The sequence below is a fragment of the Chiloscyllium plagiosum genome, unplaced genomic scaffold (assembly GCF_037043375.1).
Source record: "Chiloscyllium plagiosum isolate Xiang-an unplaced genomic scaffold, Cpla_swu_hap1 HiC_scaffold_30, whole genome shotgun sequence".
Lineage (NCBI taxonomy): Eukaryota > Metazoa > Chordata > Chondrichthyes > Orectolobiformes > Hemiscylliidae > Chiloscyllium > Chiloscyllium plagiosum.
Window position 1 is genome coordinate 46,571,770 of NW_028270168.1, and position 18,012 is coordinate 46,589,781.

The following is an 18,012-nucleotide window of genomic DNA, read 5'->3' on the forward strand; positions in this document are numbered from 1 at the left end:
GAGGCTGGGTGGGGGGGTCATTAAATGTCAAAACTAATGTGTTTTTTTCATTAAACTAGGTATAAATGGTTAATGCTTGGGTAGGTGGATCTAGGGTATGGATTAGCCATGATCTCATTGAAAGGTCAACAGTACAAGTTTGAGGGGCTGAATGGCTTCCTCATGTTGCTGTATTGTGGGGTCTCAGGTAGATGGGATAGTGAAGAAAACTTGTGGTACGCTCGCCTTTAATGGTCAGTACATTGAGTATAGGAGTTGGAAGGTCATAGCAAGTTTTGAGAAGATTTGTAACTTAGGTTGAGGTTCTGGATGTAGGTTTGCTCACTGAGATGGAAGGTTCATTTTCAGATGCTTCGTCACCATACTGTGTAACATCTTCAGTGAGCCTCCGGAGGCTCACTTAGATGTTACCTGGTATGGTGATGAAACGTCTGAAAAAGAACCTTCCAGATCAGCGAGGAAACCTACATCTGGTTGGGAGGTCATGTTACACAGAACATTGATTCAACCACTTTTGTAATACTGTGTTCAGTTTTGGCCTCCCTGCTTTAGGAAAGATGTTGTGAAACTTGAAAGGGTTCAGAAATGATTTACAAGGGTGTTGCCAGGGTCGGAGAGTTTGAGCTATAGGGAGAGGCTGAGTAGGCTGGGACTGTTTTCCCTGGAGCATCAGAGGTTTATAAAATCATGAGGGGCATGGATAGGATAAGTAGACAAGGTATCTTTCCCAGGGTAAGGGAGTCCAAAACTAGAGGGTGTAGGTTTAAGGTGAGAGGGGAAAGTTTTAAAAGGGACCTAAGGGACAACATTTTCATGCAGAGGATGGTGCATGTACTGAATGAGCTGCCAGAGGAGGTGGTGGAGGTTGGTACAATTACAACATTTAAAAGGTATAGGATGGGTATATGAATAGGAAGGGTTTAGAGGGTATGGACCAAATTCTGGCAAATGGATTAATTTATGATATCTGGTTGGCAAGGATGATTTGGACTGTAGGGTCTGCTTCCATGCAGTACATCTCTATGACTCTGTAACTCTGTTCTTTCTCAAAACAGTTTACCAGCTTCAATGAAGTTTTAACTCATGTCATTCACTGGACTGAATGATCTTGTTTTGAAACAGCTTTTCATTGAGTTGTCTGGAGGTTTCTATAATGTCAAATCAGCACAGGGATCTGATATTTGTTATGAAAATGTACCTTTTCCCTTGTGTCTCATGATGTGGAAATTTTACTGATTAAGATTATCGATTTTCACATTTTTCAAAAGTATTCGTGGGGCATGGGCATCACCATTTGAGAAAGTGGTGGGGAGCTGCCTTCTTAAAGCTGCTTAGGACATAGGTACACTCACAGTGCTTTTCGGAAGGAGTTTTCGGAAGGATTTTGACCCAGCGATGATGTAGGAACAGCCATATAGTTCTATGTCAAGAGTTGCAGGTTGGGAAATTGCAGATTTTGAAATACCTGCTGCCCCTATCCTTTCAGGTTCTGGGTTTGGAAGGTGCTTGTGAATGAGTCTCAATGAGTTACTGCCATGCATTTTATTAGATGGTAAACAATGCTGCCGCTACGCCTCCAGGGTTGAAGGGAATAAATGTTTGTGGATAAGGTGCCAATCGAGCAGCTGCTTTGTCTTAGATGGTGCCAAGCTTCTTGAATGTTGCTGGAGCTGGACACTTCCAGGCAAATGGGGAGTCGTTCAATACACTCCTGGCTTGTGCCTTGTGTCATGACAGTGGGTCATAACCCTGAATTTACTGACCGTTATACGAAAGCTTTATCTAGAAAATGTGTTTATTTTTAAAGAAGGACACACAAGTCAAAAAAGAGCCGAGAATGGAAACTCAGTGGCCGTCTGAAACATTCAGTGAGTATTACCGTTAGTCTGAAGGGAAGCAGGAAATGTTGTACCTGAAGAATGTCAAGGGAACTTCAGACAGCAACATTTCAAAGGAAGAAAGGTAATTGGAAAAGAAAACTGAATTGTGATCCCTGTGACTCCAGGGTTAATGATTACCCCTTCTCTGCAAAAAAAAAACGATGCCCATGTGACTTCATGTCCCAGATAGTGGACATGATATGAATTGAAAGAAAGTAAACATGGGCAGAAAACACATTTGTGTTTTACTCATCCAGAAATGCACACAACATTGTGCTAGAAGGGAGGACTTCTAGACATCCCTGTACGTTCAGATCAAAAGAATTAAAATCTCTTTCTCTCTGATTAATCAACAGCTCACAACAGCAAAGCCACTGCACAAAGGAAATTGCACAAACTCCTGTCAGCTAATGGCAGAACCAAGAACCTTCAAACAACTACTCAGCTGCTAAAGTCAGCAACTCTGAAACTACCCACTTTAATGACCACAACATTTTACAATCTATCCACCATGGACCAGCCAAAGGCTGATTTGCAGATTTCTTTACTTTTACTTCTACTTTTATGTTTTTTGAACTTATTTCTAACCCATATGTATATATGCCATGTTTTATTACCTTTTTCACATTTTATTAGCTAATAAACTTACTGCTATTTTTTAGCTCAAGGAAGGCTAGTTAAATTTGGTTCCTTTTAAAACATAGATCCATTTGGGCTTGGAAAAAGTATCTTTGAGGGAAGGGATCCTTTTCAAATTAACTTTTCTGCGACTAACCCAGAGACGAGTTGATTTAAGTGGGAGATTCAGATCATTCCTGCTCACCGCGGAGTAGATTGAGGTGTATCCTGTCCTGAATCAGACTAAACTGGGCACCTTCGCCTGATCATAATACTTGTAGATATTGCACAGGCTTTGGGCAGTAAAGAGGCAGCTTGCTCTGTATAGGATTCCTAGCCTCTGACCTGCTCTTACAGACACTTTATTTATAATAAGAATAAAGAACACAGAACAATGCAGCACAGAAGCAGGCCCTTCAGCCCTCCAAGCCTGTACCAACACATTTTGCCCTACCATATTAAAAATGTCTTCACTTACAGCATGTGTATCCCTCTATTCCCTTCCTATTCATGGATTCGTTCAGGTGCTTCCCAAATGCTGCTATTGTGTCTGCTCCCACCGCCTCCTCTGGCAGCGCGTTCCAGGCTCTCACCACCCTTTGTATGAAAAACGTGCTTTGCACATCTCCTTTGAGCTCCCCTCTTGCCCCCTCCACCTTGATCTTGTGTCCCCTAGTAATTCACCCCTCCACCCTGGAAAAAAAGCCTCATACTTTCCATTCTATCCATGTCATTGTAATCTTATAAACTTCTGTCAGATCACCCCTCAACCTCTTATGTGCCAATGAAAACAAACCCAGTCTATCCAACCTTTCTTCATTGCTAAAATCCCCCATGCCAGACAAAATCCTGGTAAACCTTTTCTGTACCCTCTCCAAAGCATCCACATGATTCGTCCAGTTCAGTTTCTAGTAAATGGTGACCCTCAAGATGCTGCCAGTGGGGCAATTTGGTGATGGTAATGCCATCAAATGTCTAGTGGTAATGGCTAGATTGTGCCTCACTGGAGATTAATTTTTATCAACAGCTGCATAATTTCAGTGAAAGCTTATATCTGACGTCTTACCCTTGCCTTGACTCACCCCTGTTTTGTCAACACTTGACTAAACTGAGTAGAAATCTGTTAAACCAAATAACACATCGAATTGTGACTGCTGCCCTAGTACCTTACAATCTATTAAGGGTGTGGAACATTGATGCTGCTGCTTATGTGTGCTTGACCTGGTCTGCCTTTTAAAGGCTCCTTAAATTGGATAGATTGAAATTAAAATGACTGAGTTAGCCACTGTGGGGATGATAAGATTGGCAACTTCGGTCTGAATGGGCAGCAAGGACATGCCCAGTCCCATACCAAAGGCAGGTGGTAGGTGCTGGTAGCAGTGTGTACCAATATAATTGCCAAACCTCGGTGAGGTCACCAGTACCGGACTACAATGTGACTTGAGACTGAGTAGGGAAATTCACTGCCGTCTCTGTATATGACAATGAGTACAGGCTCTGGAAGGTGTTGAAACATGAGCTGCCAGCTGTGTCCCACGTTGCTCCGGCTGAGTGAATGAAGATGGCTCAAACAATTTGCCTCATTCCCCCCATTTTGTGATTGTGGGGATGTTGTAAGCCCAGGGCGGGCACTGGGAGATACAATAGGGTCATATCAGCCTCACTGTTTGGGAGCGCTCCCTGTACAGGCATCTTATAGGGGCTGGGCCATGGGGTAGCTTTTGTGGAATGGAAAACAGTTGCAAAATATCAGGCCTCACCTGGACAGGGTAGACCCTGAAGGAGCAGGGGAATGTTCCATTTCACAGATGGGGGTAGAGCAGGAAGTTAAAAATCACACAACACCAGGTTGTAGTCCAACAGGTTTAACTGGAAGCACTAGCTTTCAGAGTGCTGCTCCTTCATCAGGTGGTTGTGTTGAGATCGATGTTAGCTATAATCTTAGTAAATGGTCGAGCTAGCTCAAAGAACTGTACGTCCCACCTTTGCTTCTCTTCAGTCTTACTAACACATAAATAGTGCCTTTTCTGGATTCAAAATCAACACTGAATAAAAAACTGTACTTACTTCTGCGCATTGAACGAGGCTGTATACGGTTTCCAGATTCGTTGGTTTGAGTTGCCACTTCCTGTAAAACACAAACTTTGGTTTGTACTGAACTCTCTTCACTGCTGATCTTCTGAATATTTTAATTTCATGTTTCCAAACACTACTTTTACCACAGAAATCTCCACCAGGAAGTAATTAGTCTGCAATTGAACAGAGGGTACAGATATATATAGTTTTTCTTTATTTGACCATGGGGTGTAGACATCACTGGCATACCAGTATTTATTGCCCATCTTTAACTGCCCTCAGGAAGGTGGTAGTGAGCTGCTTTCTTGAACAACTGTAGTCTTTGGGGTGTGGGCACACCCATAATGCTGGCAAGGAGGGTGTTCCAGCATCTGGACCCAGTCACAATGAGAGAATGGCATTGAATTTCCAGGGAAGATTGGTGCTTGTGACTTAGGGAGAGTGGGATAGGGGAACAGCCATGAAGCTGCATCTGCTTAAATCTGCTGCCCTAGTCAGAGGAGGTGGGGGGAGCGTGGTGGCTCAGTGGTTAGCATTGCTGCCTCACAGTATCAGCATCAAGCAAACCCAAGTTCGATTCCAGCCTCGGGTGATCGTCTGTGTGGAGTTTGTACATTTTTCCTGGGTCTGCATGGGTTTCCTTCAAGTGCTCCAGCTTCCTCCCAGATTAGGCGGATTGGCCATGCAAAATTGCCCAGGGATATGCTGACTTGGGGGACTAGCCATGGGAAATGCAGGGATAAGGTAGGGGGGGGGGGATGGGTCTAATGGGATGCTCTTTGGAAGGTTGGTGTGGAACTGTTGGGCTAAATAGCCTGTTTCCGCACCTTAGGGGTTCTGTGATTCTGGTGGTAGAGATCATGGCTGATGTTGACAAAGGAATAGGGAGTTCCTGCGCAGCATTGTGTAAATGGTACACACCACTGCCACTATTGGCCAGTGATGGCGGGGGTGGATGTTTTTATGATGACTACCATTCACCATAATGGAATGTAACTGTTTCTTATTTTCTCTTTTCATTAAAAAGTATGCCTTGTGGAGTTTAAGAGAGATCCCCCAGTATTAATACATCTGAGAAATTGGATTATCAGCCACGGGAAGCCTTTTGAAGAATGCTGTCCAGTCCTCTGCCCGTGTGCAATCTGACCTCAACCCATTACAAATGGCTGAAACAGAAAGTTATACTGATTCATTTAATAATAGAATGAACATTAGTTTTTTGTTGATTAAATAGTCTGTAATAGGGAAAAGAATTAAATTGTGCATGTGAGTGCACCGAGGGAAATGGGCACAGTTTGAAGAGGCTTTCTGAGCCAGTGCGATCAGCAGAATCATGACTGGAATTGAAGCCAGGGCTTGATCCAGCAAATTGCAAGTTAAATTGACAAAAAAAACTACAGAGGAACCTCGACTCTCCGAACGAGGTGGGGGGGGGGGGCACTATTTTGTTTGGATAATTGATTATTTGGTTAATTGATTTAATGCCTCTCCTCTGGGGCTCGGAGTTTTGTGAAGTTTCCTCTCTCCTCGCTCTGCCTGCCTTGCTCCCTCTCTCTGTCTCAGGGTTTGTTTCTGAACAGACACACACTTGTGGTGTGTAAGGGATCTGCAGCATTCGTGAAGCCTCCTGCCTCCCAACCCCGTCCAAACCCACCCCACCCCATCTGCCCCCTCCCACTTTCTACCCGCCCCTCACCCAGCCCCTGTCTGGCCCCCCACTCCTCTTTGGGGCAGCCAGACTGGACACCAACTGTCAGACTGCTGCTGCCTTTTGGAGTGGGGGTGAGTCTCAAAATAACACATTACATACACAAACACACACACACACACACAAAAACACACACAAACACACACACACACTCACAGACACACACACACACACACAAAAACACACACAAACACACACACACACACAGAGAAAAACACACACAAACACACACACACAAAAACACACACACAAACACACACACACACACAAAAACACACACGTAAAAACACACACACAAACACATACACACAAACATACACACACAAAAACACACACACAAACACACACACACAAAAGCACACACACAAACACACACAAAAACACACACACAAACACACATACAAACACACACACACAAAAACACACACACAAAAACACACACACAAAAACACACACAAACACAAAAACACACACACAAACACACAAAAACACACACACAAACACACACACAAAAACACACACACACAAACACACACAAAAACACACATACAAACACACACACACAAACACACACACACAAACACACACACACACAAACACACACACACATACAAACACACACACACAAACACACACGCACACAAACACACACACATACAAACACACACACACATACAAACACACACACATACAAACACGCACACACACACACACAAACACACATACACACAAAACACAGTGTTGAAGAGATTATCTGGGGGCGTAAGTTTAGAGTACACCCCTGTGTAGAACTCCAGGGTAAGTGTTGGGGGTGAGGAGAGAGAGAGAGAGAGAGAGAGAGAGGGCGGAAAGCCAGTCACTTGGAGACATGCCTGGGCTCCTATCGATGCTTAAAAATGTGTTGCTGGAAAAGCGCAGCAGGTCAGGAAGCATCAAAGGAGAAGGAGAATCGGCGTTTCGGGCATGAGCCCTTCTTCAGGAACGAGGAGGGTGTGCCAAGCAGGCTAAGATAAAAGGTAGGGAGGAGGGACTTGAGGGAGGGGCGTTGGGAATGCGATAAGTGGAAGGAGGTTAAGGTGAGGGTGATAGGCCGGAGTGGGGGTGGGGGCGGAGAGGTCGGGAAGAAGACTGCAGGTCAAGAAGGTAGTGCTGACTCCAAGGGTTGGGACTGAGATAAGGTGGGGGGAGGGGAAATGAGGAAGCTGGAGAAATCTGCATTCATCCCTTGTGGTTGGAGGGTTCCTAGGCGGATGATGAGTCGCTCTTCCTCCAGGCATCATGTTGCCATGGTCTGGCAATGGAGGAGGCCAAGGACCTGCATGTCCTTGGTGGAGTGGGAGGGGGAGTTAAAGTGTACAGCCACGGGGTGGTTGGGTTGGTTGGTGCGGGTGTCCCAGAGGTGTTCTCTGAAACGTTCCGCAAGTAGGCGGCCTGTCTCCCCAATGTAGAGGAGGCCACATTGGGCGCAGAGGATGCAATCGATGTCCAGGACTGTTCTCAGCAGCATTTCAGTAAGCTGGTTTCATTTCTAATCATTGTAAGCAGTGTTGGAAACACCTCTTTGATGTAATGTTTCTATCAGGACCTTGAAATCTGAAATTCGAATAATTGATATTTGGATAATCGAGATTCCTCTGTAATTATTTTATGCATATCTTGCTTAGATTTAAAATTTCCCAACCTCTTGCATCATCCAATTACACTCACAATGCATTGATTCCAGTAAAATAAGGTAAAACAGTTCCAAAAACAGAAACTGAGCTCTGAGGAAAGGTCACTCGATCCCCAAACTTTAGCTCTGATTTCTCTTCACAGATGCTGCCAGACTTGCTGAACTTTTCCAGCAATTTCTGTTCACAGCATCCACAGTTCTTTCAGATTTTTTTCAGATAAAATTGTTTGTTTGAGTTGGCCATTCACCAACAAAATATGATACCTCACGCACACGCACACCCAGGGTCTGAAGGACGTTCAGACAAAAACTATTTCAAAGCCCATTCTCCACTAGCAGAACTTACAACATTCAAGAAGCTCACCACCATCCAAGACAAAGCAGCCTGATTGATTGGCACCTCGTCCACCAACTTTCCCACCAGCAGCCAATTCACCACAGCTCCGTCAATGGCATGTTCCAAATGCAATGACATTCCCACCTTGAAGGACAAGTGCAGAGTTTTTTTTTAACCATTCACAGAATGAGGGTGACACTGGCTAGGCCAACATTTATAGCCTGAAGGACAGTGAGGACTCAACCACATGGCTGTTGGTTTTGGAGTTACATTTCGGCAAGACCAGGTACAGAAGTTAGTTTCCTTGCTAAAGGGCATTAGTGAACCAGATGGGTTTTCCTTGACAACTGGCGATGGATTTGTTAAACTTTTATTTCCTTTCAATTGAATTCAAATGAGCAGGATTCGAACCCTGGGCCCTGGAATGTTATTTGGGTTTTAGAATGAACCACTAAGCCATCATCTCCCCTTATGTTGCAGTTCCTTCACTGTTACTGGGTGAATATTCTGAAAGTCTCTCCCTCACTGCACTGTCCCTACACCAAATGGACCATGGCAGTTCAAGAAGGCAGATCACCATCATCTTCTCAAGGGCATTTAACAAAGGACAATAAATGCTGGTATAGCCAGAAATGCCCACATCCCATTAATGAATAAATACATTATTGACATTCGATGTCTCCCCTATGGCATCAGGGTAGTATTAACTCATTGGTGACCCAATGTACAGGAATGCCCAATTACAAATGCACCCAGGACTTTGTCTAACGCAGAGCATGAATACACCCAGATAGAGAAGAAAAGTTTGGCGGTCATATTTGGAGGCAGGTAGCTCCACCTATAACTTTACAGGAAATGAGGAAGTGGCCAAGGCATTAACAGGTATTTTGTGTTGGTCTTCACAGTGTAAGACAGAAATAACATGTCAATGACCGATGACAAGGAGGTCATGGCAAGTGAGGACCTGGAAACAATCATTATCACAAAGGGTAAGCTAATGAAGCTAAAGGTAGACAAGTCTCCTGGCCCTGATGGAATGCGTGCCGAGAACTAAAATAAAAGGCAGGTGAAATAGCAAATGCACTCGTGGTAATTTACCAAAATTTGCTGGATTCTGGGTGGTTCCAACAGATTGGAAAACAGCAAATGTGACATCACTATTTAAAGCAGTAGGTAGACAACAGATGAATAACTATCAGCCCATTCGCTTAACTCCTATAGTGGGGAAAATGTTTGAATCTATCAACAAGGAAGAAATAATGAGACATCTGCATAAAAATTGTCTCATCAGGCAAACATAATATGGGTTCATGAAGGGCAGGTTATGTTCAACTAATTTACGGGAATTCTTTGAGGATGTTATGAGTGCGGTAGACAATGGGAAACTGGTGGATGTGGTATATCTGGATTTCCAGAAGACATTTGACAAGATGCCACATGAAAGGCTGCTGCATAAGATAAAGGTACATGGTGTTACAGGTAATGCACAGGCATGGTAGAAGATTGATTAACTAACAGAAAGCAAAGAGTGGGAACAAATAGGTGTTTTTCTGGCAATCAGTGACTAGTGGTGTGCCTCAAGGATCAGTGTTGGGACCACAATTGTTTCCAATTTATATAGATGATTTAGAATTGGGGACCAGGTGCAGTGTTTCAAAGTTTGAAGATGACAGTAAAATGAGTGGTAGCACAAAATGTGCAGAGGACACTGCTTGTCTGCAGAGGGATATAGATAAGTTAAATGAGAGGGTAAGGGTCTAGCAGATGGAGTACAATGTTGGTAAATGTGGAGTCATTCATTTTGGCGGGAATTACAGCAAAATGGATTATTATTTAAATGGTGCAAAATTGCAGCATGCTGCTGTGCAGAGGGACCTGAGTATCCTTGTGCATGAATCACAAAACATTGGCTTGCAGGTGCAGCAGGTGATTAAGAAGGCAAATGGAATATTGTCCTTCATTGCTAGAGAGATGGAGTTTAAAAATTGCAGCTGTACAGGCTGTTGGTGAGGCCACATCTGGAATACTGTGTGCAGTTTTGGTCTTCTTACTTGAGAAAGGACGTACTGGCACTGGAGGGGGTGCAGAGGAGGTACACTAGGTTGATTCGGGAGTTGAGGGGTTGGCTTATGAGGAGAGACTGAGTAGATTAGGAGTCTATTCGTTATAATTTAGAAGAATGAGGGGGGAGTTTTATAGAAACATTAAAATTATGAAGGGAATGGGTAAGATAGGAGCGTGGAGGTTGTTTCCACTGGCAGGTGAATCTTTGAATTAGGGGGCATAGCCTGAAAATAAGGGGGAGCAGATTTAGGACTGAGTTGAGGGGGAACCTCTTCACCCAAAGGGTTGTGAATCTGTGGAATTCCCTGCCCAGTGAAGCAGTTGAGGCTTCCTCATTGAAGATTTTTTTTAAGGCAGAGATAGATGGTTTTCTGAAGATTTAAAGGGATTAAGGATTATAGTGAGCAGGTGGGTAAGTGGAGCTGAGTCTATGAGAAGGTCAGCCAGGATCTTACTGCATGGTGGTGCAGGCATAAGGGGCTAAATGGCCTACTCTTGGTTCTAGTTCTTATGTTGTTATGTTCTTTTGTAAATTTGTAATAATAATGGACTACAAAGCCCTGCTAGGTCTATTTAAAAAGGACAAATCAGTGCTGCCCATAGCTCCAGGCCAAATTCAGTGGTGAGCTTTAATAATCAGTGCATAAAATTACAAGTTGGAACATTGCACGGGAGGCCAAATAGCAAATGTGGATGTATTGACCACCTTCCCCTGGCAGAGACACCACTGGTGGTACAGCCACTGGAAGAGTCTGTAGTAGTTTTAAAGGTTCTAGACAGAGTCACAGCTGACAAAATCAGACTTTGGATGCAGAACATGGAATATAGATCATTACAGCACCGTACAGGCCTTTCGGCCCTCAATGTTGTGCCGCCTATGGCATCAATCTGAAGCCCATCTATCCTACACTATTCCAGTTTCATCCATATGTTTATGGTCTAGTCTAGTTCTGAAACAGCTGGTGGTGATGGGGGAAACCAAAGGGATGTAGCGACTGTAATGAAGTCAGGCAGGTGGACCACATAGAATAAGAGTTCCCTGATTGGGGCTGTTAACCTGGTCCTGACAGATAAGAACAGGAGTTTTACAGGTTCTGTTCTCTCTGAGAGCTGGCTCTGAGAGAGCTGGATCAGTGTCAAGGACTTACTACATGTAAATAAATGGTGACATAGTGACAGGATACCGGTCTCTGGGGTTATTTCACTTGGATTGCCATTCTGGTTGGATACATTGCTGGAAATTTGATCACAAGATTTCCTCCTCAAAAACACCTTCCTGCAGCCCCATCAAACCTCATTCCCCCTCCAACTGCCATATTGCTTCCACACTCAATCAAAGTGGGACAAGAAATAATAACACGTCATCTTTTATAATGCTTCTATCGTTTTTTTCTCTCAAGTTGCTCACTATAGAGATTTAGTTTTGGTTCCTGCAGTGTTCAGGACAATTGTGGAGGTTTGGTAACAGTAGCCTATCCTTGTGATACTGAGACACACAGATTGAACTCATGGTCTGGAGTGGTTGGAATCAGGGTAGTATTTCTATGCCTCAGTCCTCTCCTCGTGGCAGGGGGAGAGGACAACTTTGCTTTAAGCTTGTACTCCTTGTGTGTGTGTATATGGGATTTTGGATAGGGAAACGGAGGAGTCACAAATTCACGTCTTATCGACATCTTGTGGCTGATCAATTATCACTTGTAAGGACACCACAGACAGAACAGCAAGGTTCAGGCTGTTTGACTTCACAGGACAACAGCTAGCAAGCTGATTGTTTGCTCAGACAGCCTAGAAGTAAGAAGCACAAATCTGAAGGAGAACTGACACATGAAGCAGAGAGACTGGATCGGTTGGGACTATAATCACTGGGGTTTAGCTGAACAAGGAGGTTCTCATAGAAACCTGTAAAATTCTAACAGAATGAGACAAGGTAAACACAGGCAGGGTGTTCCTGATGACCAGGGGAGTCCAGAACCAGGGGCTCACAGTCTAACAATGTGGGGTAAGCTGGTTAGGACGGAGATTAGGAGTGATCGCTTCACCCAGAGAGTGTTGAGCCTGTGGAATTCTCAAACACTGAAAGCATTTGATACCTAAACATTAAGTGATTTTAAGAAGGTGATAGGTTTAGTTTCTAAGGATATGGGGATCAAAAGGTCTAGGGGGAAAACAGGAAGAGGGTAGAGTCAGCAATGGTCATATTGAATGGCCAAGCAGGCTCAAAGGGCTGAATGGCCTCCTCCTGCTCCTATTGTCTATATTTTTATGAATGAGTTCAGAGCAGAACGGCAGAGTGAGACAGGGATGTAATCAAAACACAACCGTTAGCTTCCCACAAGGGAAGTTGTTGTTTGGTGAATAGCTGTCTTTGATAAGCTTTGAGTTTATTTCTGGTGTAATAAGTGAAGACATTGTAGGGAGCATTAGTCTGGAGGAATCTGCATCCTGTGGCTTGTTGGAATGCCAGGATAGTTCTCTTGTGTGGAAAGCTACAGCAGCTCAGGTTTCCGGGTTTCAGTCATGGTTAGTGCCACTTCGTCCAGACAGAAAGGTTGAGAGCTACAGGAAGTTTGAAAACGTGACCAGTCTGCAGCTTAAAGGTGTACTGGCACAGAGAGAAAATGGATTAGTGTCAGACAGTGCAGGAGGCCCAGGCTTCTGAGAAAGGGTTACGTTGGATTAGAAACAATATCCCCTGATGCTGCCAGACCTGCTCGGCTTCTCTAGCACTTTCTGTTTTCAATTCAGATGCCTGGCATTCCACAGCAGTTAATTTTATTTTAGTTTTGACATTGATTTGTTTTCCCTGACATCAGAGATATTTTTCTAGCCAACCTGTTCAGGGACGTTATTACAAGAAGGTGGGATTTGAACCTAGGCCTCCTAGCTCAGAGGTCAGGACACTACCACTGCACCAAACGCACTCACCATTCCCACCATCACATTCTAGCTCCAGCCTCTGTTTATTCTTTGGAGAGTCACTTACCTTGAGGAATATTCTTGGGAACCGTCCCCTCCTCCCATTCAGCTCTCCTTCCCACCAGCCGTCCTCTTCCGTGCACTTAGAATTCTTGATGATGTCCCCAACCTCGAAACTCAGCTCATCGCCTTCCTGGCTCTGAAAGCTGCTCACAGCAATCAATTCCACTAAGGGTGACAAAAACAGGAAGAGGAGCAGTTAGGAAGAGAACAAATGCAGAAAGCTGGTGACTGACTGAGCGCATGTACCCCAATGGTCATCAGACCAACTTGTACACTGAGTGCAATAACTGCACAGCATGGCTCTTGTCACCCACCCCATCATCAGTGGAAACAATCTCTACTCATTTACTTTATCAATATTCTTCCTAATCTTGAACACCCCCATTAAAACCTGGAAAGTGTCTCAACAACCAAGTCTTACTAATTTTTATTGATGCACCATTATCTGGATGCATCACACCTTACTATGGTAACTGCTCTTCCCAAGGTTGCAAGAAATTACTGAGCTGTGAACACAGTCCAGTCCATCACACAAACCAGCCTTCCATCCAGTGACTCTGTCGTCACTTTCAGCTGCCTCAGAAAATCAGCAAATATAATCAAAGATCCCTCCCACCCTGATTATACTCTCTCCAACCTTCCTCCATTGAGGAGAATATATAAAAGATTAAAAACACGTACCAACAGATTCAAGAACATTTCTTCCCTGCTGTTAACCGACTTATGAATGGACCTCTCATGTATTAGAGTTGATCTTTCTCTGTACCTTCTCTGTAGCTGTAACATTAAATTCTGCATTCTGCTCTATTACCCTGATGTGATGTAAGGTATGATTTGTGTGGATAGCACATAAAACAATACTTTTCACTGTGTCTGGGTACATGTGACAATAATAGAGAAGCATCAAAAACCAAATCAAATCCAACAAACAAGATTGGGGTGACTGACACAGAGACCAACAGTCACCCAACTTCGGACTCTTTTATAACGTATAATTATATTGGTCAGTCATGGTAACCCCTGTCCCCTTTTGAATGTTTCCTCACAGGAACATATAAACAAGAGGAGGCTAATTAGCCCTCCGAGCCCATACCCTTGTTTAGTTTGATCAGAGCTGCTCTCTATTTTAGCTTCACCCACCTGCTTTGATTCCATAATCTTAACCAAACAAAATTCTAACAACTTCTTTTTTCACATTTTCAGTTGGGCTCACGGCCTCAAAAGATTTTGTAGTGATTGTATTTTGCAGATTTCCATTAGGCTTTGAGTAAAGTTGTGCTTCCTGACAACCTCTCTCTACAATTCCCATTCCCAACAACTCAGCTTTGATTCCAAGAATAACAGACAGGTACATAGATAGGAAAGCTTTAGAGGGTTATGGCAAAGTTCAGTTTGGAAAACATGGTCAACATGGACAAGTTGAAACGAAGGGCCTGTTTCCTTGCTCTATGACTCTATGACATGGTGCCTGTATATGCATTTCCACAAAAGGAAATAATTTCTCTTGATCTCATCTATCAAATCCTTTAATCATCTTAAACACCTCAAGGATAAATCTGCTTAATCTTCTAAATGCAAAGAAACACATTGCTGATGTAACTCTTTTAATGAATGTAATATTCTAGTGATGCCATGCAAGACCTCATCTGAGACCACTTTCTCTCTACCAATGTGCAGTGGTGAGGACTAATCGAAGTAATCTAAGTGGGATCTAATCAAACTTTCTATTGCTTAGACATCATTCCCCATCACCCCTTTTTATTCCAGCCGCTTGAAATAAAGGCCAACATTCCAGTCAGCCGTTTGTTTACTGTATCTGCTCACTAGGTTTCAGTGATTGCTATCCATCCACAGTTGATATTATTGCACCATTTAGAAAAGGCTCTGCGTCCTCCTGGGTCCATAATGGGCAACTTCATATTTTGCCCATTCACTTTCACATAAACCTGTAAAACAGGAGCAGGAATAGGCCATTCTGACCCTCAAGCCTTCTCCACCATCCAATAAGATCACAGCTGACCTATTTGTGTTTAGAATTTTACATTTGCGTCTAAACCCGTAATCTTGGACTCCCTTCGTCAAACAACAACCTATCTTAGTTGTTTTTGTAACTTCTTGTTCCTGCTTATATTATATACCATGCAACCCTAACTTATTATTGTCAACAAGTTTAGCCTGATAACCCTCTATTCCTTCAGCTGGTTAATTCAGAAGAATAGTGAAACACTCAGTACAATCTCTGCCCATATTTTGCCAATTTGAGGAGCTACCCATTCTGCAGCCTCGGTCACTGTTCTGAAACATGTTGCCTCCAATTCCACACACTCTCATTTTTGTTAACAATTGATGTTCGTTTTCACTTCTTACTTTATTATCCAAAAGGAAACTATCCAAATACAATTTCATTTTGGTTACATCATTTGCTTGTTAAAAAAAGGCTTATATGCCTGTAGAGAAACAAAATTACTCTATCACAGAAATCAAACTCTAATTAAAATAGGTATTGAATCTGTTCCAACAGAATTCAAAAATCAGTCAGTGAGTCACCCCCTGAGTACAAATCCTCATCTAAAGTTCCAACTCCTATTAATGTTCTCACAGAGATGTGCAAAAATGTACAGCTGATTTGTCCCGCGCCTTTTCCTTAAATGCATCCAAAAGTAACATTGATACAGGCAGAATAAATGTAAAACTCACTATTCCTGATGCTCTTTACTATGGTTAGAATTGTTTGAGATGAGATTTTATCAAAGTAGATCTGCTCATTAAAATTCCTCGATGCCTGGTTTAGTCAGAGTAATACAGCACAGAAACAGACCCCTCGATCCAACTAGTCCATGCCAACCATAATCCCAAACTAAATAGTCCCACTAGCTGGTGCCTGGTCATATCCCTCCAAACTTTCCTATTCACATACTTGTTCAAATGTCTTTTAAATGTTAAGTTTTTATTCCTGATGAAGGGCTTTTGCCCGAAACGTCCATTTTGCCTGTCCTCGGATGCTGCCTGAACTGCTGTGCTCTTCCAGCACCACTGATCCAGAATTTTAAATGTTATAACTGTACCTGCATCCTCTGGCAGTTCATTCAACATACGGATCATTCTCTGTGCAAAATAATTGCCCCTCATATCCTTTTTAAATCTTTCTCCTCTCACCTTAAAAATAAGACCACTATTTTAGAAATCCCCAACCTTAGGGAAAAGACATTTGTCATTCACCTTTTCCATGCCCCTTATGATTTTATAAACCTCAATAAGGTCACCCCTCAGCCTCCTATGCTCCAGTGAAAGAGGTCCCAGTATTTCCAGTCTGTTTTATGTCTTGAACCCTCCAATTCTGGCAACATTCTGGTAAATCTTTTCTGAACCCTCTCCAGCTTAATAACATCCTTCCTCTAACAAGGTGATCAGGACGGTACACTTTACACCAGAAGAGGCCTCACCAATGTCTTGTACAACCTCAACATGACTTCCCAACTCTTATACTCAAAGGTCTGAGCAATGAAGGGAAGTGTGCTAAACATCTTAACCACCCTATCCACCTGTGATGCAAACTTCAAAGAATGATGTAGCTGAACATTATTTTAAACAGGCATCTCATCAAAAAGGTCTGCATTCTTTAGACAATCATAGCAGGCAAGGTGTTCAAAAAGGATGGAACTAAGTTGGACCTTAAATGAAAGCTTTCTGGAACTTCCTAAGTAACATTGAGAGACACTGCCCCAGGCCTGTTAGCTATCGCCACCAAAACAAAACCATCAGCTAGACTCATGAGACATTATTTACTGTTTACAAATACACAAGGACTCTCTGATCAGTTTGTTTTCATTCAGCCCCCCTCGTTGCTAATAATAGATACTCATAGGTCACTGTTGGGGCTAGATGCTCTCTCTACACAGATGTAGCCTACCTCGGACAGTTCCCCCTCCAAACCTGTTAACTCACATTGTCCATCCATGTGGATTACAACTTATCCTTGCATTATTTTAAATAGCACAACCTAACCTCCACAAACACTAACCTCTGTAAGTCTGGTAAACCAGGGTATTTAGAATCAAGTGAATAACCAGTAAAACCACGCACACTAAATATCGTTTGAATAGTTTACAATTTTATATCACAAAAAAAATTGATAAAATAATGTACGAATAACCAGACTGTAGTTAAACGTCTATATGGTGTTGACATTACAGCAGCACATGCCAGGAATTGCTTCACTGTAACTCCACCAAAACAGAATAGCCGAAACAGATTGTGATGTAGTTAAACTGAACAGCTCATACCCATTTTGTGCTCTGCGATACACTTCCACTGAACCAGCTGAGGAACAACTTCAAAATGCACAACTCAAAACCGAGACAAGCATTTAAGGCGGACTCCAGAGGTGTCTGTCGACTTAAAATTACCAAGTAACTGTGAGTCAGAATGTGCCTGGGGGAGGGCTGGCAGCCACACGAACAGGTGGGACAGGTTTGGGGAAGCTATTTTAAAGCTTAAGAAAAGAAGCATTTCCTGGTGGAATACTGCTTTGTAAAACTAGAAAGCTGGGGGAGAAAAACAGCAACATTGAGTCAAAAGTGAGGGGGAAAAAAAGCTTGCTCTGATGACCTCCCAGTTATACCAAAATGCTCCTCAGTCAATGAAGGACTTTGTGAAATATCAACATACTTACCACCCC

At 43.1% G+C, this 18,012-nt stretch overlaps 1 protein-coding gene across 3 annotated transcripts in view; it reads right to left on the reverse strand.

The window, feature by feature from the left end:
• mnmip1 (manchette microtubule inner protein 1) overlaps positions 1 to 17,679 on the reverse strand; it is a 131,946-nt gene extending 114,267 nt beyond the window's left edge. For all 3 annotated transcript variants that reach the window (XM_087976917.1, XM_087976914.1, XM_087976913.1), the window contains exons 1-3: positions 17,618 to 17,679; positions 13,339 to 13,499; positions 4,566 to 4,626 (exon numbers count right to left, since the gene is read on the reverse strand). In XM_087976917.1, the coding sequence (XP_087833043.1) occupies positions 4,566 to 4,626; positions 13,339 to 13,499; positions 17,618 to 17,621 (226 nt within the window). In that variant the 5' untranslated portion in view covers positions 17,622 to 17,679. The remainder of the gene's footprint in view (positions 1 to 4,565; positions 4,627 to 13,338; positions 13,500 to 17,617) is intronic.
• Positions 17,680 to 18,012: the final 333 nt, after the last annotated feature.